The sequence below is a fragment of the Balearica regulorum genome, chromosome 18 (genome assembly GCF_011004875.1).
Source record: "Balearica regulorum gibbericeps isolate bBalReg1 chromosome 18, bBalReg1.pri, whole genome shotgun sequence".
In the NCBI taxonomy this organism is placed as follows: domain Eukaryota; kingdom Metazoa; phylum Chordata; class Aves; order Gruiformes; family Gruidae; genus Balearica; species Balearica regulorum.
In genome coordinates, this window is record NC_046201.1 from 10,131,099 (window position 1) to 10,154,767 (window position 23,669).

At 37.9% G+C, this 23,669-nt stretch overlaps 1 protein-coding gene across 2 annotated transcripts in view; it reads left to right on the forward strand.

The window, feature by feature from the left end:
- The first annotated feature begins 546 nt into the window (after positions 1-546).
- TBCD (tubulin folding cofactor D) overlaps positions 547-23,669 on the forward strand; it is a 130,532-nt gene continuing 107,409 nt past the window's right edge. The window contains exons 1-9 of one of the 2 annotated variants that reach the window (XM_075770711.1): positions 547-677; positions 963-1,189; positions 4,574-4,624; positions 5,071-5,168; positions 5,894-5,995; positions 7,638-7,781; positions 8,626-8,681; positions 12,589-12,721; positions 21,210-21,255. In XM_075770711.1, the coding sequence (XP_075626826.1) occupies positions 997-1,189; positions 4,574-4,624; positions 5,071-5,168; positions 5,894-5,995; positions 7,638-7,781; positions 8,626-8,681; positions 12,589-12,721; positions 21,210-21,255 (823 nt within the window). In that variant the 5' untranslated portion in view covers positions 547-677; positions 963-996. The other variant, XM_075770713.1, reaches the window with a different exon arrangement.

The following is a 23,669-nucleotide window of genomic DNA, read 5'->3' on the forward strand; positions in this document are numbered from 1 at the left end:
ATGGTGTGTCTTGGGCTGAAATATCACAAAATATCTTCCTGAGAAAGCTAACAGGAAAGAAGCTGGCATGAGAGATAGTAACTGCTGCGAGGGGGCAGACATTTGAGTCCACCCACTTGCTTCCTTTCCCTTTTTATCTGTAGTTGTAGCTTTCAGCATTCGAACTTTGTTTCCAGAATTTTATCAGATTTAGATAAGGAGTTGGCAATAAACCATATAATTCAGTGTTTTGGTGTGCATAGGGTAAGAAATAGAGAAGGTCATGGATGGCGTTGTTATCCAGCTGCCTCCCGCACACCGTTTGCCACCTCTGCCGAGTGTCTCGACAGGCGAAGTCCGGACGGTTCTGGCCTGGCAGAAACAGGGGCAGAGCAGGGCAGAGCCCACCCCGCGGCCGAGATGAAGACGGGCGTTTCTCAGCCCACCGATGGAACCAGGGGCAGAACAGGCCCCCTCCGGCCGGGCAGCTGCCAGGCCCCCGAGCCGAACACCCGCACTCCGTGCCAGCCCCGCAGGAGCCGCCGCCTTCCCCTCAGCGCTCGCCCGCCCTGCGCCGTGGGGGCGGAGCCGCCGCCGTCTCCGCAGCCTTTCGTCCCGCGCGGCGCCCCGTAGGAGGGAGGTTGCGCCCGGCAGCGCGCGCGGGGCAGGGTCTGGGCAGCGCAGCGGCGGTTGCCAGGGTAATGCGCGCGGGAGCTGCCGGCTCCTGTCGGGGTGGGGGCGTCCCTCGCCGTCCCCGGTGTTGTCGCCGCCGTCTTCGCCACCCCCGACAGCCGCTTTCTGCGTGGGGCGGCAGGGTAGGGCCGGGCCGGGCCTCCGCTCCGCGGCGTCTGCCGGGGAGGGGCGCGGTGGGCCGCATGGCGGCGGGCGGGGCCGGGCTGCGGCTCGGCGCGAGCCGTGTGTGAGGAGCTGCGGTGTCGCCTGAGGGAGGGGTGGCGTGACTGACCGGCTGTCGTTCTGCCTAGCTGTTACAGGGAAAACCGCCGGCAGGCCTCGGGTATGGCTTTGGACGAGATGGATGGAGCGGGGTCGGAGCCAGAGGAAGGCAAGAATCAGGAGCCGGGTGTCATCACCACGAGAAATATCCTGGAGAGTTTCACAGAGAGTCAGGAGGTCGGGGGGCTCATCGGTAACCTGAAGGGAGTCTTTGGGGATCTGGTGACTCGAGAAATGACCACGGAAAAATTCATAGGTAAGCGCATGATCCAAAGGGAGCATGTTCTTGTGCTGCTTAAAGGAACTTAACTACTGAAAAAGGAGTAAACTGCTAATTTTGGATTAGTGATAATGATACAACTTTATCAACAGGTAGTTTAGATGTATTCTTTTACTTATTTTGTTTTCCAGATATATATTCCACTATTACATGGTATTTAACTACTGTAAATAAAAACCTAGGTCTTGGATTCAAGAAATCTGAATTCTGACCTGTGTTTAGCCTCCAGTTCCCTATTCAAATGCAGGCAATAACTTAGTTTGTATGTCTGTCAAATAAAGGCATTTTTTACGTTACTACTTGTTAAAAATGCATATATTTTGAGCTTTAAAGTGGTAATTTCATATTTTTACTTTTATACTTCATTGGAAATATGAAGGACAGCTGACTCCATACAGATCATGTAATTGTTTCTGAGTGGAGACAACTTGCATCTGACTTAGTAGCTGGGCTTTTGTGCCATACAATGAAAGTTATTCTCCTTCTAGACCTCAGGTGAATATAGAAGTGGTATAATTACATGCATGTGGCAGTGTCCTAGGTAATTAGCCTGTTATAATGCACATCTGTGTATTGGATCCAATATTCTGACCAGATGCTTTGCAAAAGTTAATTCAATGTTTCATGTATTTGCAAATCAAGTGGACTAGCATTTTGCAAGTACTTTTGCAAAAATAGTGAAATTGTAAAAACTTACAGTAAAAATACTGCTCTCATGTCTTTGTTCTTGAGAAAAAGAAACTAGATAGGCAAATCAGAAACCAGAAAACCCCAAATTTGGAAATCTGACCCTACTCAGTAGAATTGTACTCGATCGACTGAACTGACTGTTCCATCTGAGGAGGTTAATGATGATCGTGTTCAGAAAGAAGTAGCAAGAGCACTCATGTTTGTCTTGATTGTTCATTATAACATGTGAAATGACAGAATTTGATGGATAGAAAAGCAATTACTGAAGAACTCTCAGCCTCTGAAAGGCCATCATCTCCTCCAGCTGGTCATCTTGCTATGCCTCTCTGTCTTTCATACCATATATACTGTCTCTGTGTATTTAAATTGTATTTAGGAACTTTCTGCATGCATCTCCACTCTATCACGTAAGTTCTTATGAGAAAAATTGCTTTGCCACCCATTGAAACCTGTGACCTTTGTACTACTTAGGAGCATGTCCTTTGAAGGTAGGAGGATATTGCTCTATGAGAAGTATTGGAAGAGCTTTATCATTGCCAAGTAAATACAGTGTTAATATACTTAAAACTGATAGGCACCGTACATCTTGTTCAACTTTTGGTTACAATATTTTGTGTCGTAAGGCATCATTTGATCTTTCTTGGACAAAATGTCCCAAATATGGTTTTAGGCTAAATGTGTGGGATGTAACGTTGAAGCTTAGGGAATACCTTTAATCTGTATGCAGATAACACAGTAATGATCAATTACAGATTATTTTACTACAGGTCCCCAAAGCATTCACAAAAACATGTGGTGCTCATTTTTTGTGAACTGTTAGAAACAGAAGTTTGGAAGGTAGTTTAACCTGCAACTATAAGTCTGTAGGAAATTTAGGAAGGTTTTTTTTTTAATAATTAGAATAACTTTTTTTCCCCAGTTTTTTTTCTCTTCAGAATTTGGATTTGGGATTTTACTTCAGATTGCCAGACTGTGATCTGGGAAAACAATTTGGCAAGATAAGGAATTTGCTGTGAAGTTCCACTTCTGCTTGAGGGCTGTTGCTTTGAATGTTGATGGAATTTCTTGTATTCACTAGTTCTGTTATTTGTACGCAGCTTAAGGTATCATTAATTAAAATGGGAAGTTAGTGATGAGGCTAATGTCAGGCTTCCCTCTTGACAGGAGACAGCACTGTGGTATCCCAATGGAACTGTATGTTACTGCAAGGATACTGTTGGACTGGCTGGTGTCTTGGCAGTAGTTGTGCAGTGTTATCCATTGGCCAGGTACAGCGCTGTTGAAGCCTAAGCGTTGATGTGGCAAGTGGAGAAAAGGGATAGAGAGCAAAATTGTTTGAGAGAAACAAATGCAGGAAAAGGAGAGATTAAGAAGGTATTTTAGTTTTTTAATTAAAAAGCTATTTTCTGAGCAAATATCTCAAATGACCAGCGCAATACTGGATCAGTTAATGATCTCATCTGAAATCCAATTTTCATTTCTGTAGCTGCTTTTCATTGAATCTAGGTTTAAATTTAAATGCTTTTGTTTCTAAAAACTGTGGCAAGTTGTTGTTAGTTTTTTCAATATCCAATTTCAATTTGTTTTTCCTCAAGTCAGTTTGCAAAAGGAAGACAACATGTTACTGACAGCAAGATAAAGTAGGTAACGTGAAAAGTTTTGAGGAGCACTGATAGTAATAGCTACAGTTTGTATTTGTCCAGGTTAAAATGCATCAAGGATTCTTTGTTCTTTGCTGAATAATTTCCTGCATTCTATTTCAAATAAAAACTAGCTCTGAGAATTGTGAAGAGCATCTTCACTTACCAAGTAGTACTTTGTTGGTTTTTTTCTGCTATAGTCAGCTAGCTCAAAACAAAGAGGTAAGAATTTTGCAATGCCCATACCCTGTTTCGATACAGATCCTCAGTGGTGGAACTATATCTTCAAGTATGTACCAGGCATGGGAAGGAAGATAGCCTTGTGGTGAAACCCAGTGTGTCCAGGGAGAATTTCCCCATGGCTGTGTTAGCCTCAGGGTTGGAAAAGTGTCATGCTATTATACTTTTTGACGTTGAGTAGGCTCTATGTGTGTGGTTTTTTAAAGGCAACCAGTAATTTGACATGGTAACAAATGGAACTGTGTGTAAAAGCAAGTAAGATTCCGTGTGTTAATGAAGAAGATGTGAACAGCAAGGCAGAAAGGTGTAAAGCAGCATTCTGGTTGCTGTATGGGTAACAGTTTAGTGTAAAGCTGTTACACGTGGAGCAGCTACAGTCTACACTGGTTTAATGTTGCCGTCTGTTTGCAGAGTTCCATCAGAAATGGTGTACTGGTAAGTGTGCTTAGGAAGGAAGAGCCACAAAGCGCTTTACAGTGGAGGACTGCAACAGAGTGATTGCTTGATTCATCTGCCTGTGAGATTTGTCCATAGTAATTTGAGAGACTCCTGGAAGGGAGTTTATGATTCAATGTAGTAAATGATTGCACTACAAAGTGGACAGTCTTTTACAGTTATTTCTCTGTAGTTTTCTTACTTTTTGACCTTGCTTACAGGCACTAGCAGCACTTAGCTGAAGGATACTGAAATCTTAAGCTAAAGCTGCCTAGAATCGAGGTGTATCTCACAGTTGATGTCTGTAAGAGCCTTTAAATTGAATAGCTTGCTACAGATACCTTTTCCTTTTCAGGTATAATGGACAAGTACCAGGAGCAACCTCACTTGTTGGATCATCACTTAGGTAGGAATGTCACCTTTAAATATTTTTTGTGTATATACTTGAAAATCTGTTAAACTATAAGGTCCATATTTGCATTACAGATTGCTGTGGTTAATATTACTTATATGACTACTATCTCCCTCTTCATTATTAGAAGTATGAGAAACTGTAAACTAGCTGCATGTTAAACTGAAAGAGAGTAGATTTAGATGAGATATCAGGAAGAAGTTCTTCCGTGTGAGAGTGTTGAGGCCCTGGCACAGGTTGCCCAGAGAAGCTGTAGCTGCCCCTGGCTCCCTGGCAGTGTTCAAGGCCAGGTTGGATGGGGCTTTGGGCAACCTGGGCTAGTGGAGGGTGTCCCTGCCCGTGGCAGGGGTGTTGGAACTAGATGGGTTTTAAGGTCCCTTCCAACCCAAACGGTTGTGTGATTCTATGTAGTCTCACTTTTTTTTCTTTCCTTTCATTAGAGTGGATGATGAATTCATTGTTGGATATAGTACGGGACAATGGATCTCCTTCCCCACTAGTTCACCTGGCTTTTAAATTTCTTTACATTATTACAAAGGTAAAACCCTTCAAATGTAACATTATGTAATTGAAATGTGTAAGTTTCTGGTATTTTCTTTGTTGTTTAAATAACTTTAAAAAAAATTAACATTTTCAAAAACAGTAAAATAAATAATTGCCTGAGTAATGCAATGAAATCTTTTAAACTGTACTGTGAAAGATTAGTTCTCTTTTTTTATCGTTTTCGTGATCACTTATGTTATTTAATGATCCAGAGTAGTAAACTGAAGGTCTGAATGCAAAAAAATTAATTGCAGACAATAGCAGTCATAATGTTCAAAAGAAGAGTAAAGTATGATGAAGAATTAGATGGAATATGGAATTTCCATCTGAGCATAAGAAAACATTTTTTGACTGTGAGGTCTGAACACTGGAATAGATTGTTCACAGAGGTTGTGGCGTCTCCATCCCTGGAGATACTGAATACCCTACAGGCCATGGTCCTGGGCAGCCTGCTGAGGGTGGCCGTGCTCTAGCAAGAGAGCTGGACTAGACAATCTCCAGAGGTCCCTTGTTTTACAGTTAAAGAATTATCATCCCATTAATTCTTAGTAAGTTTTTAAAAATGCAAAAATCTCAAGGTATTTAAGACCTTAATTCATATCCTTACTATTCTTAATGGATGAGGATCATATACAAGAAGCTCCTCAAAGGGTCTCTTCTTTTTCCTCAGTACTTGACAATGCCAGGTGGCTTACTAAATTCTGAAACTTTCTTTTATAGGTGAGAGGGTACAAACTTTTCCTTCCACTGTTTCCCCATGAAGTAGGTGATCTACAGCCTGTTTTGGATATGCTTGTAGACCAGAATCCAAAAGACTCTGAGGTAAGAACTTGCTGTACTTTTTGTTTAACTTTTATGTCTCCAGCAGAAAAAGCTGATGAACAGTGTAAGAAAAAAATCTGGGGAAAAAAGTGTAAAAGCAGTGATACATCCTGTCCGGTGTTAGTGAAACATCTGGTTTTAGTATGGAAGTCATCTTGTCAGAAGAGAAATGTCTTATTGAAGGAGAGCTCTTGTGTTTTTCTTTCATGGAGTACATTCTAAGGATTTAGAAGCGATGGTGGTAGATGTGCAAGTAAAATCTTTAACCTCTCACATAAGGGAACAAATTAATTGAAACAACGTTAATAAAAAAGGCAGTGAAAGATATTAAACTTCTAAAAGGAATAACTGAAAAGGCCTGTTCCTGCTATGCATTAATAGTTGTGTTAATTCAGCTTGAAGTTGTAAAAGTAAAATCACAGGAAATGGAATATCTAGGTTTTATGTATTTATTCCTATTTCTTAATGTAAAGAGGCTGGGTTTTATACCTTTGGGTTTTGTCAAAGTTGGTATGAGAACTTCTGTTTTGATGAGGAAATGAAGACGATAGTTAATTTTCCTTGTTTAAGTTCATAAAATGTTTTATTCTGCCCCAACCCCCCAATATCTATCTTCAGATCTGTGGAGGGGTTTTGGTTGGGGTTTTTTTCTCCTTCTGAAAGAAGGGAGGTGAATATTGGAGAAAATTGCACAATTATGACACGAGGCATGAATCGCTTGGATTTTTGTCTTTTGATAATATATTCGTGAGTGTGGAAAAATACACAGAATTTCAGATCTTTTTCTACCTGTTTGCAATTTGAAAAACAGTGTGACACCACTTCATTATGTGTCCTGATTTAAAGTTTTATTTGGCTGGGAATGTTCTGGGCAAGAATTCCAATTTGAAAAAATATTTAAGCAAAGAATTTTTAAGCATGGATTGAGATCATAGAATGTGTTGAGTTGGAAGGGACCCATAAAGATCATCGAGTCCAACTCTTAAGATACCGTAATTCATATTCTTATATTTTTGAATAAAGAGAAATAAGAATTCCAGAAGGCTTATTAAGACAAATGAATTTTAAGAGAGATCATAGTCTATTATAAGTAACAAAAATCATGGATATGAAGACAATAATTGTTTTCCTGCTCTAAATTAAGATTATTTTTTAATAATCATCAATTCTGACCACTTTGCTGCTGTTGTAGTTGTACAGCTTTAAAGCTCGTAAAAGTTCCTTCTTGTCTGTTTCTCAAAACGCATCTAAAATTGTTTCAATAAACCCATGAGAGCAATACAGAAAAAATTAGGAAGAAGAACATATTTCTCTCATATTTGTGACTGGAGGCACAAATGGGTTGAAGGAAGGAGGAAACAGGAAAATGACAACATGCAGTTTTCCTTTGGGAAGGAAATAAACTTGTCTAGATTTCAGATTCAGAGGGGAGGGGCCATTAATTTTGTTACAGTTTTCCTGTTTGGAATCGCTTGTAGTTCTGTCTCCTTTGGTGTTTCAGAGCATTCAGGTTCAGAGTTTTCTCTTCATCATCTTACTTTGAAAATTTCTTGGAGCTAGTGGATAGTTTGTGCTCCAGGTGCTTTGTCGGAGTATGTTCCAGAAAATGGAGTGCGTATTTTGTTTTACCATTCTTTTCCAGACTTGGGAAACTCGTTATATGCTTTTATTATGGCTCTCCATGATATGCTTGATTCCTTTTGATCTGGCCCGTTTTGATGGAAATATTTCTGAGGAAGGGCATGCTCGTGTACCAACAATGGATCGCATACTTAAAATAGCAAAGGTAACTACAGTACATCTTGTAATACTCTCAAGCCTGTGATATTTTTCTTAGGTTTAATCTTTCAATAGGGAATAAATTGCTGTCTATTCAGAATATTAGTTAAGCCCATATTTTCTGTATCTCATTCTGTAAAGAATTCCTCCATAGTTTTGGAATCTTCAGTATGTTCTTTGCTGCTTTAGTGTCACATGAAACTGCTACTTGTTTTCCCTGAAGTAATAAACTGTCTTATTTTATGACTATCTGATATGAATGCGTGCCTTTGATTATGTTAACACCTTTTAGCATTTGAAAATACTAGCTAGCTTTTTCTGAAAGCCAAGTTTGATGATCTATAGGAAATTAGCGTTCAATCAGGATGAGTAACATTGGAAGGTATGACTGCATGAAGAATTTTCAGCAAATATAACGAAGTTTCACTAGGCGTAAACTGAAGTGGCTAACTCATCATCTCTTTCACATAAAAATAAAGAACAAGGCCCTCCCCACAAATACCTGAACAGTTTATGCTTTTGACACTTGCAGCACTTACGTGGCTTATCGCTTGAAGGCATGTAGTAGCACAAATATGACTGTAAGTTAAGGTTTCAGCAGAGGTAAACTTGCTTTGAAAGACACTAGAAGAGAGACTTTGTTGTCTGAGATATGATTTGTTAAATGGGAAAATTAATTTTTTACAATCGTATGCTCAGTTTGTAATCATAATAATTATGTAATATATGTAATCATAATAATGTTTATAATCACAAGTATAAGTAGTATATTCATGTAAAAAGTTGTTACGTAGTTGTTATTAAATCTACATGTATGAATTCTTTCACAGTTAGTTTTCTTTTACCTTTAGTGTTACTTGGTTGTCAGTGATAAGGCTCGAGATGCAGCTGCTGTACTGGTTTCAAAGTAAGTCTCTTTTGTGCTTCTTGGCAGAAAGGAAAAAAGCTAGCTCCCATTTCTCCTGCCATTTTTTAGTCTGACATGCTACTAATGACAGCATTGGGAAGACTGGAAGTTGCCAAGTGTATGTGGGATGTTAAACTTGCTAGAATCAGATCCAATAGTGTGTTTATTATTGGAAATGCTGTTTTCTTCTGCTTACTAGAGGAACCAGGTATCTATCACAAGTGATACTGCTAACAGGATACTGTTCAAATTGCCTTCCAGGGACTAGATTGTACTACAGGGTTTCGGAAAGATACATTTACTCAGTTGCTGCTGATTTTTGCAGTGTGTTGCATGATAAATAGACAATTGGTATCTAATATTACTGGCTTGATGTTTCCTAGTAGTACTTAAGTTCTGTAAAAGGAAATAGTAAAGGTAGAATTTTTTTTCTTAATATGCCTCTTGTCACTTTCTTCATTCTCTCATCTAGAAAACAATACTTCTGGTTTTTTAGATTTATTGTTGTTAATTCATCAAATGAAACAGGTGTAGGATAATGGAACTTTCTAAATCCCATTGTTTTACACAGTTGGTGTTTGGACATGGAACAATTTGTGGCATTGTTCTGACATTTTTTTGCATCACTTCAGTAATACTGATGCTAAGGTTCTTTATAAATTTGAAATAATAAACTTCTGTACCTCTTTTTTTTCCTCTCCTAGTGCATTAGTGGAGATTGGTTTCGTTTGTGATACATATGAAAATAAATTACAAAGACCATAAACTGTACTAGTACACATGTATCTTTTTTCCAATATATATCACAGTACATATTCCAATATATACTAGCAGAAGAGGACTTTGGTCAGCTCACTTTGACATTTGTTTTTTTCTTTTTTCTTTCCTTTTAAAGCAAGCAAACCCCCCAGAATCTTTACGCTAGCATATACTCTACCTACACTAGGGGGCTCTGCCAACATAGTTTTGCCAGTGTAACTATAGGAGCAGAGGCTCGGTAGAGTGAACAAGATGAAATGATGATAGTGGATGCGGGTAGCTAGTGTGAACAATAAAATCTTTGTTAACGTTTTTCTCTGGATTAAGGGGTACAAAATTTGTGTCATTAATTGTATCCAAATAGTTCTTAAATGGAACATTTAGTAGAGCAGGTCCTAACTGTCTTTTTGGGAAATAACTGTCCATGTACTTACTTTAAATTTATTCTGAACTTCAGTGGCAGGACTCAATGCTTTAGAAATTTGTATTTAGTGAGTATAATGCTACAGTTCTGAATCTGATGTCAAAACAAACATTTTTTTGTTTTAGAACTGACAGTGTCATACGCAAAACTCATAGAGGAGTTGAGACTAGAATTATAGTTCTCTGGTGACTAGTCCTGATTTACTGGTGACTTTTCTGATTTACTCTGAAATATTTCAGAGCAAAATTTAAGTGAATGCATGAATCATTTGAATAGTCTTTAATAAATAATCTTGTCTGTTACATACTCATTTCCATGTGACAGAATGTAGGTTTGTTTCCCTATCCTAGTTAGTTTTTGCCATTATTTTGGAAGTGGTAAGTGGAAGTTGCTTTTCTAGGATTTTTATGCATCTGCATTGGAAGTCTGCCGTGTCACATGTTGACAGATGCAGAGGATTTAAGGTGAAAGCGTGACATGGAGTGAATTATTCCTGAGCATTCATATATGCCTGAATGTGCCCTTTGTCATCTTCAGTTCCTACAAAACCCAGAAAAAAACCCCAAATCAACCAACGTGATAGACTCTTGAAGGTACACCCAGTATCTGGAAGCCTTTTCAAGTAAGAACGTCAGTAATTTAAAAAGATTCTTTCATCCCATTATACTAATTGAATTTCCACTTCATTCGCACTCCAGGGTATCTGTAAAAATAAATTACTAGTGGAAGCATATATATATATATATATATGAAAAAAATGTGATTGTGATTACAGCATTACATTCAGCAAAACTTTGTGTTCATGGCAGTGCTCAACCTTGGATTTTGGGGGATTTTATAAGTGCCTTGCATCCTAACGCAGGGTATTCTGCAGGCACGTTATTAGTAGTTGTCTTATGTTCTCTTCACCTCCATTTTATTGGCTGTGTTAATTTTTATTAAAAGTATATATTCATAACAACTGAGGTGATAGAATATATTAAGCTGGTTCTAGTACCAGCTGCATCAAGGTAAGACTGTAATAGGAGCAAAATTACTATTTAGTGTACTTACAATTATTTAGTTTATTATGAAAACACCATTTTCAAAATAGCCTAATGATCAAAACACTTCACTAGGAATTAGAAGACCAGGGTCCAAGGCCTTTTGGTGCACTTGAATTCACTGCTTTCACATTCTAAAACAGATCTTTAATGAGCAGGCATAGTTATTCTGAGATGAGATCACTGTTTCATCTTCTTGAAGTTAGACCGTTAGGTAGGCAGGAATAAAAAATCCTAGGACAGACAGAGAGATAAGATACAGGAGTCTAACACGCTGAGTAGGAAGCTCCTTGGGGAGGAAGGGGAAGTCTGGGTTCTGGTTCCTGCTCTAAGGAGTTTATGAATTTCAAGTGAAGTTTAGAAACATCAGGATCTAAGGCTTCATGTTTTCCAAAGTAATTTGCTTTTCACAGGGCAAAGGAGCTGGAGTTAGTTTCATGAATTCTCTTTTCTGTCTGCTCAGTGACCTGGTTGCAGTAGGAGGAGATGAGGCTTATCCTTATCATGCTTCTAGTCTGGAGTTTAGGGCACTCCTTTGAGAAATCAAGATTTAAACTCCTTTGGGCTGAGAAAGGGTCTAGGAACCAGTTAATCTACTTTACAGGCTACTTCTGTTACCTGCGCTATTGTGCAAAAGAAAGCTTTATTCTTGCTGCTCTGTTATAAAACAAACCACCCCCCTCACCTAACCCCTCCCCCAAATCCTTTGTTCTGTTGCTGAACACAATCCGTACTGACTTTGAAGACAATTCAAGTGATCACGTCTGCTCGCCATTTCCTGTGTGCTTTGTATTTAATAGTCCCCGTTAGTTAGCTCTTGGTGCAGTTCCCCATTTAATTTGTAGGTGTATAAAGTAAGCAGATAAAGGCTCTGCATACATCCTTCTTTAAGCACTATGAATTGTACTTTGTGGGCTTTCCCATGTACCTTGTTTTCTTTGATTGAATTGGGAACAAAGTTCCTTAATTTAGTCTGAATCTCTGCTGGAAGAGGACTCTAATTTTTAGGTGCTAGGAATACTAAATTAGATAAGTGAAGCAGATGCCCTAACTGTAGCACTGTAACTGGCACTGATGATGACTGAGTATAGGTTTAGGGAAGTAGTTTAACCACCATGAACCTCTTTTGCCACCTGTAAGATACGTAAAAATGCATCTCTTGACCCATCCAGTGTGATAAATTACAGGTGTTTGACCTTTTCAAATCTCTGAAGAAACAAATACAGCACTGATGATTACTCTCTATGGGCCTGGCTGATAGCAGTGCAGTATGGACCAATTGTTGATTTCCGCCAATTTTCAGATTGCAGAATAGCTATTCTTGGTGAGAACAGTGGAGAATCCTTGTTTTGTTTCAGCTTTTCACTAATTCTAATGGAAACAATCTTTATGTGGGACCTTTGGAAAGTTTGTTGCTTTACAATTAAGATGAGAAATCTCTAGAATCCAAGTTCATAGATTGGTTTGAAGTGAAATTGAAATTCTGGATCAGGGCCTTGCTCAGAAATAGAGGGCTTAAACATATGATGGTTTGGAGTGTTCTCACTCTCGGTGATTTAAGAAAATACCCATTGGAGAATTGTTCTTAGGAACTGCAATCAGTTTGGATAGCAGGAAAAATTATTTTTCCTTGAGAGCCATAAAGTTAGTAACTGCAGTGTTTTATTGTTTTCTCTGACAGATTTATTGTCCGCCCTGATGTCAGGCAAAAAAGGATGGCCGACTTCCTGGACTGGACACTTTCAATGTTATCTAAATCCTCCTTCCAGACCATGGAGGGGACTGTTGTTATGAACGGCATGCTTCAGGCCCTGGTAAATACTGATTTTCCTTTAAAAGATAGATAAATGTATTTATGATTATGTGATACTGCTGGACATTTAATAGCAAATGCACAGAGAGATTCCTGTTTATTAAAAAAGGATAAGATAATATATAGCTATAATTTTGTCCACAGCAGTTTTGAATATGTAACTTCCCAGGTATGTGTATTTTCTTTAAATATTCTTATCATCACCAAATGAAAGTGAAAATGCCAGTATAGATACTGATGAATAACTCTCAAAAATGCTTTTAAATATCTGATTACATATTAGTGGTCGTTTGATAATTCAGTTTGGGATTTTGTTTAGGTTTTTTTGCTTTAAACAAAACCTTTGAAAGAATTTGAGTAATTGGGACTGTACGAAGTGAAGAGGTCAGGCTTCTCATATAGTAGTTGTCCCTCCTAGACTTTTCAGAACCGGTAAGCAAAATGCAGGTGATTCTTGAAAGTTGTATCCACTCTTCTTCAAGTACAATGTTGTTCTCAATAGTTTTAGTAAGACATACTAAACTTGTTAGTGTCCTTGAGTAGTCTGAAAGAATGCACTGTTTCCTGTGGTTTTGCTTGCTAATCTGAACAAGTTTTTTGTTTAATGCTCCTTACCTTGTGAAGTAACAATATTTTATGACTCAAAGAGCTGAATTCTTAGTTCGGGTTTTAAAGTTTATATACTATGCATGGGAAAAAATCTGTAATACCTGAACCACTACTATATGATAGCACTCCTCTGGTACATTCAAAGAATATCTTTTTATAAAAAGCTTTCTTGTAGTTTTACACCCTGAAAAGTGTTGGTGTGCATTTTGAAATACTTGAATAACAGTTCTGGTATCTGTTCCAGTTTTGATGTCCAAATATATTTGGGTGGAATGGAGCAGTTTGTGTGGGTGGAGTTGTCGGCCAAAGTTGAGGTAGCACAAGCAAAGTCAGATGACGCGTTCTTGTAGAATCTTTGCACAGGTTTAAGGATTTTCTGGTGTTTGTACGAGTTTCTATAATTTGCATAAATTTGCAGCTCTTTTTAAGTAATTGCTATGAAGACTTGTATGCAGTATGTTACTAAACATCAAAGCAAAGTTCTGGAACAAGTGTGCGGTGTGTGTTTTCTTTTTTTTTTTTTGTTTTGGTTTGGGTTGGTTTTTTTTTTCTTCTTCAGCAGCTCTTCCCAATCAGAAGATACAAGAAATGATCTATATTTAGAATAACTTAGGACTTGCTGCTTAAGCAGGAGGAAGCATTATTTGTATGCATTGCAGTATGTTTCAAAAGACAGAATGATGTTTCATCATTTTATTGTCAGATCTGGAAAGGGAGACTGACTGTTTGCCATTCTAGGTGCATGATGAGACCTGTAGGATGTATAATACATTAGTGTTTTGACATAATTCCTTTGAGTTTGGCTTTGGCTCTATCCACCTGTTCATTAGTGCATACTAAGCGAAACAGGTGAATACTTAACAAGTAGAATCGAAACTAGAATGTGATACAACATACCTGGAAGCAGAAGCCTGTCTTCTTGCATTTATATGATTTCTTCCTCCTCTGTGGATAGGAGTTAGTATTTATCAGGCCAGTTTTATGTGTGTCCTACAGCTCATAACTCCTGTTCCACTTAGGTAGGTATGAGCAAACAGAATTTTTAAAGCCTTTTCTTGCATTCAGTCTTCATTTTTTAATTTTGGTTACTACAATGTAAGCATGAATTATATCATTAGGGAATAAAGGTTTTCCAAATGATATGTATGCAGGTATGTCTGTACACAGATATGCTTAAGTAGGAAATATTTATTTCAAGAGTCTAATATTAAGAATTTTGTAACATACTTATAACAATAGCATGTTGTTAAACCAAAAATATAAGCTGAAAATAAAAGCAGTGTTTAAAATAAGTAAACCTTTTCTCTTGAACATACAAGATTCTAACAGTCTGTACAGAAACGTAAGTAATTGCTAAATGTGTAAAGCAGAACACATCCTTATGAGGGACAACTAAAACTTGTGTTAACAAGCTTCAAAATTCTTTGCCCTTGGATTCCTCCAGCAATTTGTTACTTTCAGAGTCAAACTGTAGTTGCCTGGGCATTTCTCTCTGAACAAGCAGGAGAAAAAAAAGATGATTTTTCAGTTTCCGGTCAGTAAAGCAAGGCAGGTTTTGGGAATGTTCCCCACCAGGGTGGAGATAAAATATCTTTCTCTCTCTTCATCGGATCAGTTTAGTGCTGCCCCTAACAGGGTGGATTTCAGTTGGATTATGGTACCATGCTGGTTATGGTCTGCATTTAGGAAATGGCTTGTAGTGAGATTGGCATGGCAAAACTGTTTTAAAAAGACATGAAAATCTTGCATTTCAATGAGCTGAAACTGCAAGTTAGGTACGCAATGAGTAGTTCGACGTTGCTGCACTTTGATCTGCCTCTTCGTGGCCTTAAGTCTTGGTGATTAGGTATGCTACTGTTTAATCTAACTCAGCATTATGTGTAGAACAAGTACTACTGTTTCATGATTCTTGTTGAAACATGCAGCCTGCATTACACATTTTAATTCCACTGTGCTTTTTTTCTTTTTTTTTCTTTACACCTGTCGTCAGTAATATATCATTTCACAACAGGTGTGCCCTAGCAGGAATCTTTGCTTGCAGTACTTCAGATTTGGTTTTTATAACTGCCCTCGTTTGTTGAAACTAACATTGCAGTATTGAGTTAAATTCACTTTTGTGCTTGTATACTTTATATATTTGAAGGATTATAAATGTTGGATTAATAAGAAATTGCTACATTTTTTTATAACATTTGTTTACTCGAAGGAAACTTCTAACCTGTTTCAAGAATCTGCATTTTAAATTCTCTTGGTCTGGAGGTTTGCTTTTAAACCTGCCATTATATCAAACAGCTTTTTAGTTATTGCTGCAGGGTGTAGCACTCCCAGTTCTTGCGTGACAGAGATGTCATCATGTTGAGGTAGCCTTGGGCATTGAAACTTATTAAACCTTATTTGTTTTATAAGTGATTCAGTATACAAGTGTGAGTAATAATTAAAAAAAAACAGAACGCCCTACGCAGTGATCTGATGAAACTCGAGAGTCTTAAGAACAGGGCATTTCCCTGAGCTGTCTCTAATGCAAAAGTTATTTAGCAATAGTTACATGCTTATGTAAATTTTGCTCCAGGGAAGAAAGAACTCTCTAACTCTATTCTTTCAGACCCAGAGGCACAAAAATAGAATATTTCCAAATAGAATGTTTCCCAAGTCTCTGTATTTTTGGCATTCTCAAAGAATTAGCGAAGCTAGGATTGTCTATTGGCATTATTTTTTAAAAAAGGTGTCATTGCTTAGTTTGATAAAGGTGTACAAAAAGCAGTGTTGGTATGAGGAGAAGAAAAAAATTCTTTTGTCACTGACCCCTTTCTGGTAGTAGTGTATCTCTTCTCTGAATGGCATGGAGTATGCTAATGTGGGCTTGTCTGATACTTCTGAGCTGCTTTTCCTTCTCACCAGAAGTATTGTGGTTACTTCAAGGTTCAGAAGTTCGATTATCATAAGACTGTTTCTTTTTCCTGTTAAAATATGCTGCTGTCTCAAGCTGCTAATTTCTTTTTTCTTCCAAGTATTTCAAATCTGTGGGTTTGGATAGTCTTGTTAAGATGGAAAGGAACTATTCTGTTAGCTCTCCATGTGTTAGTCTAAACTTTTCAGGCTTTCAACTGCTAAACTAAGATCTTGTGAAAACTGAACTCTGTCACCCATGTAACTGGGCTCTGTATTGAAGTTTGTCAGCTTAAGTACCATGTTGATGATCAGTGCCCTGACAAATATGTCTGACCTACAGAAGGACTACTGTTTGTGTTGAAGACATAGTAAGAACAAGGGCTTTAACTAATCTGTTTTACCATTAGCTGCACATATAATGCATTAAATATTCTCTACTTTCAAGTGAACTTATTATCCTGACAGTGTGTCCTCCCTCACCTTGTTTACCTCCCCACATCTGGCCTGGAGGCAGGGATGGCTGATAGCTTTCCCTGGACCTGGATGTTGTGTGACTACTAGGGGGTGCTCCAGAGTAATGAAAGATATCATTTTCTTCTCTTCCCTGAGAAGAGGCTGAAATTATCCTCCCAATCCTTGACTTGGTTGGTTACAACCAGAGGGTAGATTCAGACTTGTGTCTCCTGCTCGGCAGGAAGATATGCTTGCTACCAAACAGTCAGGCCACCCTTAATGGTGATTTGTATAGCTTGGGGAACATGTCCTGGAGGTGATCCTGTTTGATATATCTCATGAAGGTCGGGCCTAAAGTGGGTTATGCAGACAATTGGAAGGTGTGGTGTGTTTCTTCTGTGATTACTAAGAAACTAGGTTTTGTTTTCCTTGCACCATGCTATTTCAAAGCAAAACCAGACTTGACAGTCATCATTGCTTGCACACCACTGATTTTCTCTAATTTGTAGGTGGCTTAATTATTTATAAGAGAGGGAGTCACATAGTTTTCAACAGTTCAACAGGTTGGGTAAGTTGGTATATGCTGTATGTCCTCATTAAAGTGAAGAGAGCATGGCGTAACTTTGATTGCTTGGATACTCCAATAGACAGGCTCCTTACTGTCAGTATTGTTAGTTGCTGACACTAAAATGTCTATGCAGGTGGCAAACCAAGCTTATTAATTATTTTGTTTGTATCAGATTTTTTGAAATGGTGTGCCCTGGATGTTTTTCTTCCTTCAAGGCAGGAAGTTTAAGCTGAATACTGTAATGCTGATTTGTTCTTTTTTTCTATATTTTTTTTTTTTATGTTTTCTGTTCATGCATCTCTTTAGTATAACCCCTGTAAACTCCAGGTTTGCAGGATTCTTCTGAGACAGTAACTTTGCCTTACATGCATGACTGTTTGTAGCACATGCCAGAAGAAGATGCATAGCCTTTTTTTTTAAATTATTATTATTTCTTCTTCCCCAAGGGCCAACATTGGTTAAAGTACCCTTCTATTTTCCCTGGAAAATATATCTAGTATGCTCAGAAGTTTGGGGAATTTGGGCTTGTGAATGCTTTCGCGTGCTTTGACTTATAAAGAAGTAATGAAAACTTCTTTTCTTGACATTTCTACGATCAGAAGAAAAACCCCAGACAGTGAATTTCCTGCTGTGTTGAATATCTGAACAGTAGTTCTCAACAGTTTGGTTATTACCTATTTACTTCTATAAAAATTGTGGGGGTTTGGTAAAAATGACTATTAAACTTTTCTGGGATACAGAGAAATACCTGATGTATCACCTGCTGAAACATCAATAATCTGGTAGAAGGTTATGTCTGACCTGCAATGTACATTAGTTGGGTGCAAACACAACTTTTTTCCTTTCAGACATTTGGCATTTTCACCTGTGTTTGTTCCAAAGTCAGCAGGTAACATATTCTATTGAACAGAAAACATGTAAATATTAAGTCCTATTTTTTTTTAAAGTTATTAATTTAAACACAGTAGCTATGATGTTCTTTGGTTAATTTTTACTTCCCCTAAAAACTTGCATCCATAAAATAAAATCCCTTAATCCATATCTCAATTGATTTACAGCAGTTGCTATGATGATTTTAACATCTGAAAGTATATTATAAATTCTTGGAGTGTTTTGTTGGAGAATAGATGTTCTGTGTTGAAAATCAGTTATGAATATAGTTTGCTATTTAAGTATGTAGTGAAACTGTTGTAAGGATGCAACGTATGTTTCACTTTTTTGTTCAGAAAATTATAAAAATGTGTGAAATGGAATTTCTCAAGTTCACTGTTCTCAGTTGACTCGTAGGGGAGTAAGGCTGGTTTTTTACTTTTTTTAAGAAAAACATTACAGAGATTCTTGTACAATATTTTAAGAGTTTTTTCATTTCCTGCTTGCTTGTTGGTTAATTTCTTCCCACATCTTGCTTAAAGGTGATACCTTCTAGTTACGTTTTTCGTGAGGAGTCAGAACTCAATTCACAGGTGGCCTTGAGGATGTGAAAACTCACAGAGAAACTTGTAGAAAGGTGCCAGAATTTAGGAACTACGTAAGACTGGAAGTGTGTAGATGTTCTGAGGATTCTATTGCTCATTTGCAGGAGCTCCTAGTATGCTGAGAAGTGTGAGCATAGACATCCAACCACACTTGTCCAGGAGCATTCCCAAGCCTATATTGAAAAGCTGTTTCTCTACATTATCACTACTTCAGGAATTATACAGTGTTTTGTTTGAATATTGTGGTGAGTTGACCTTGGCTGGACACCAGGTGCTCAACAAGCCACTCTATCACTCCCCTCCTCAGCAGAAGAGGATGGGGAGAAAATAAGATGGAAAAAAACCTTGTGGGTGAAGATAAAGGCAGTTTAATAAAGCAAAAGGCCGTGCGCAGAAGCAAAGGAAAACAAAAGATTTATTCTCTACTTCCCATCAGCAGGGGATGTCTGGCCACTTCCTGGGATGCAGGGCTTCAGTACACATCGAGCAGCAGTTGCTCTGGAAGACAAACGTAGTAAATAACACATGCCCCGCTTCCCCCTCCTTTCTCTTAGCTTTTATTGCTGAGCAGATGTCATATGGTATGGAATATCCCTTTGGTGAGTTGGAGGTCAGCTCTCCTGGCTGTGTCCCCTCCCAAGATCTTGCCCACCCCCAGCCTACTGGTGGTGGTCAGGGGGGGAATGTTGGAGAGCCAGCCTTGGTGCTATGCCAGCGCTGCTCAGCAGCAGGTAAAACACTAGTGTGTTTTCAACACCTTTCTAGCTACCAATACACAGCACAGCACTATGAGGGCTGCTATGGGGAAAATTAACTCCATCTCAGCCAGAGCCAATGCAAATATGCTTGAATATAATCCTAATACTTTGGAGGCAGCCTGTGTGTGCCTTAAACCAGTATTTGCTCTTAACTGGGCTATTATACAGAAAGGACAAGTAATTGTGAAGATAAGGTGCCGCAGAAATGCGGCAGTATCTCCTAGCATCCACTGCAAACTTGCTAACCTTGTGAACAAACCATCTGATGGGGTTTTAATGCACAACACAGGAACAAAGTGATGAAGAATGCTTGTGTATGTTTCAGCAAAGAGGTAGAAAAATTTTATAGGTGCTCTAGATTTGTAGATCTGTTGCAATAGCGCTTTCTAAATGTATGTTTTAAAGGATTCCTTACAATTGCCTAATTACTTGTGAAAGCATTACAAATCATAAATAATTCAATATATATTATCAAATTCCCTATGTAACTTGTAGTAGAGCTGATCAGAAGTGCTAATTTAGGATCCTAAAATGCAATTTAGTAACAAAACAAAATAGAATAGGTACATAGCCTAAAGGTGTTTTTATTGCCTTTGTTGCTCTTAACCACACCTGCAGTACGGGAGGCATGTGTGTGTTTGGTATGTGTGAGAAAGTACATGTTTTTAAGGTAAGTCTGTTCTTGTTTAACTCCTAGGCATGTTTATTGAGGAAGATTTTTCTGCTGGTGAATGACAAAGCAAGTAAAAATAAGTGACTGAACACAGTAGTTTTGATGCATACTAAGTGAACTGAGGAAGCTTTAAATGTATAACACGTTCTTGTCAGGTGTTAATTGTCCATTTGTCTCACTGTAGTACTGGGGCTTAGTCTTACCGGGATGTTTAGTTGTATATATTATTATTTTGGAAGCTCTTTGCTTCTTTAAATCCCTTGGCACAGGAATTAAAGTTTGCCTTGTTGGAGGTATATTTGTAGTGGATTTGCAGTCAGATTTTTGTTTTGTTTTGTTTAGTTTAACATGGAGTTCTCAGAAGCTGTTGGAGAAACAGAGTAAAATACTCAGCGGGTTAGCCTGTAGTGTCCCCTGTCTGTCAGTGTGTGGTTACTACTACTAACTAAGCTCGCTCTCATGTGTCCACCTGTCCTGCTTCTTAGCAGTGACCAAAGTGTCGATGGGTTGTCCAAATCATAAGCACAGCTTGATCAGTTTGGAGACATTCAGGGTCAGGAAGTCCTAACAGGATATAGTGTACCCCTAGTTTTTCTGCCTTTATTCATGGTCTACAAATTCTGCTTCACTTTATAAAGGTTGAAAGCAATATGAGCTGTATGAGATAATAGGTGCTGTGGTTGCACCTGCATTGAGCTCATGTGATCAAGCACTGAGCTGGATGGTTCAGAGAGCTGAGCTTGCTGAAAACTAGTAGGGGGGTTTTTTCCTTCTTTTTTTTTTTATTCTCTGTTAAGTGTTTTTTGGCCAACTCGGCTCCCTGAGTTGGCTGCTCGCGTGACTGTATAGATGGGAGGGGAGGGCTGGGCTACAGTATTCTTGACCTGCATTGACTTACAAAGAATAAAACTGCACCCTGAGACTCTTTCTTTTATGCTATTTAAATTGGTAAAAACAAGAGATTATTGCAAGAACATTAAAAAGTATTTTAGAACTACATGTTTGATATATTATGCTTTAGAATCTCTATATTCTCATGTCTGTTTTCCCTATTTTATTTGTAGGCACAGTTATTTAAACATGCCAAAAGAGAAGATTGTTTACCATATGGTAAGTTTGTAATACCCTGATTTGTGTTTTTAAAGCCATTCCAATTAAAAAAAAAAGATTAAAATGATAACAAGTGGGGCTGTAAAGAGTGAAATGAACAGGGAAGTTATAGAGCATGCAAAATGAGGGGAAAAAAGAAGAGATGACAGTGAGGGAGGAGCAGATGCCACTGGGGAATGTTATATTGGAACAGCTCATGAAAGAATTTGACAGGTGATCACACTGGCCATTGCTATAATATAGGAGCTGAACACAGAACTTATAAACTATAAGATGTGGAAAATATTTTTAAAAATTCATTAGAACATAAACTGGTTTTATACATATTACTGCTGAAAATTTTGCAGAAAATCTTCAAGTTTTAACATAAGCACAGGATTTTGGAAAACCCAAGTTTAAAGAACCTGCCGTGTACAGGACCCAGCTGGAATCATGTAGTGATTCTGTTTAAATGAGAAAAAGTTTTTAGTGAAAAGAAATTATAGTGCATGCAATTACGGATAGACAGGTACCTGAAAGGAGAGCACAGAAGCTTTGGAACAGCATAGCTGCATGTTGGAATTATGGTCATCTCATGGTGAATCCTAGAATATGGTCAGAACTGACTGCAAAGTACAAGCTTGGGTTTTTTTATTGATAGCAGTAAAGAGAGGTGGGGAAAGATGATGGCTACTTAGAAAACAGTACAAAAGACCTTGTCAGTTTTGTGCAACTTATCAAAGCACCAGAAATGTGGTTTGTGCTATTCACAAGAATCAAGCAATGATGTAAACTCTGTTTAGAATGTTTATGATTTCACTTCATGGAATTATTTTGACTTCCGAGAAGAAACTTCATAGATCTAGTGCTGGAAAGAGTTTCGTTCTCCCAGTTACTAAGTCTGAGATGCAAACACTTCTTTACAAAATGCCTGAGATACGGGTAAAGATGGAGATAAGATAGTGAAGACAAACAAGATGGAATGACATATGTGCTGTACAGCTGGTCAGGAACAAACAGAAAATATTGGGGAATGTCATTACATAGAAATAGCAGACAGCGCTGTGGAAGCTTAAAGAGTATTAAGACTGCTAGATAAACAGAATAATAAACAGACTAGATAAAATATGGTATAACACAACATTATGTGATTTAAAAGGTAGAACTGTACAACACAATAGTCATTATATGAAGAGAAGATATTTGGCTCACAACATTAATTCTGCTGGTAAAATTAGATGTTTTGGCCTATGGCATATAGAAAGAATGTTAAGTAGTTCTGAGTCTGGTAATAAGAGAAAAATCACGGGCATACCAATGAATAAATTTATAATAGAAAAGATAGAATGCTCACAATTAAGAAGCAACTATTTAGAGAGAAATTGGTGGGGATAAGAAAATGTGAGAGACAAAAAATATCAAAGATTTTTAATTATTACAGGTTATAACAGATCTGAGGATCAAATAGGGAAAAAATAGACAAAGGAAGATACTGTTTGAAATCTTTTGCAGCGTAGAACTTGATTTAAAAATAAGCACTAGTCCCGAAGTCATTTGCATGGGTCTGTAGATATAGTGATTCAAGAATTGGCAGGACTTGGAAGAGGCTTGTATTTGTATATTCTTAATTTTTTTTTCTATCTGTGAATATTGGTGTTTCTGCAGTCTCTTCCTTCTAAGCCATTAGTCTCTCTAGATTTTACAACTGCAAAAAAGTCCAGGTTGCTGGAATGTATTGAAGTAATGGGCATTACTGGCTTTAACTTTTTGTCTGCATGTATTATTTTATTAATATTTTAGTATGTCAGGATAAATCATAAACCTTTTAAAAAACTTAGAAGATTTTTAAGTCATGTCCTGCAATTTCTCAGACTTTGAAACAATTGTTGTATCTTTGAAGTCTTAGTATTCCGAAAACTCTGGTACGAGACTGGAGTAAGAGGTTGCAGAGTATTTTGCCAGTGTGATTCCATATTTGGAGTGCTTATAGCAAAAATGATAGGTCCTTCAGAGCCCAAGTTGTTGGTCTCTATTAACTAATGATCAGCCTTCAAAAAAATTATTATTTCAGGCTGAAAATGCAAAAGGACCATTTTATTTGTAACAGGAATGTGTTCCTTGTGAAAATTTTGAATCCTGGAACTTTATCCTCATTAACGCAATTCTTCTTTCATCTGTTTTTTTTTTACTTTGCTGGACAAATAACTTTCCCTTTGATGTGCCCAAATGAAAGGTTTTGTTGCTGACTGTTTACGCATACACAGTATTTCTCATGTCTAAATGTTTATGGACATTCATCATCATAAAAATTTCTGTGCCAGAGGAGTTAAGCTGGTGCTGCCTGAAAATAATAAATGAGGAAAGGGAACGCTTTCTTAATATGCAGAAACTGGCTGCAGAGTAAATGAGTTATATTTTCTGACTGTTAAACTACT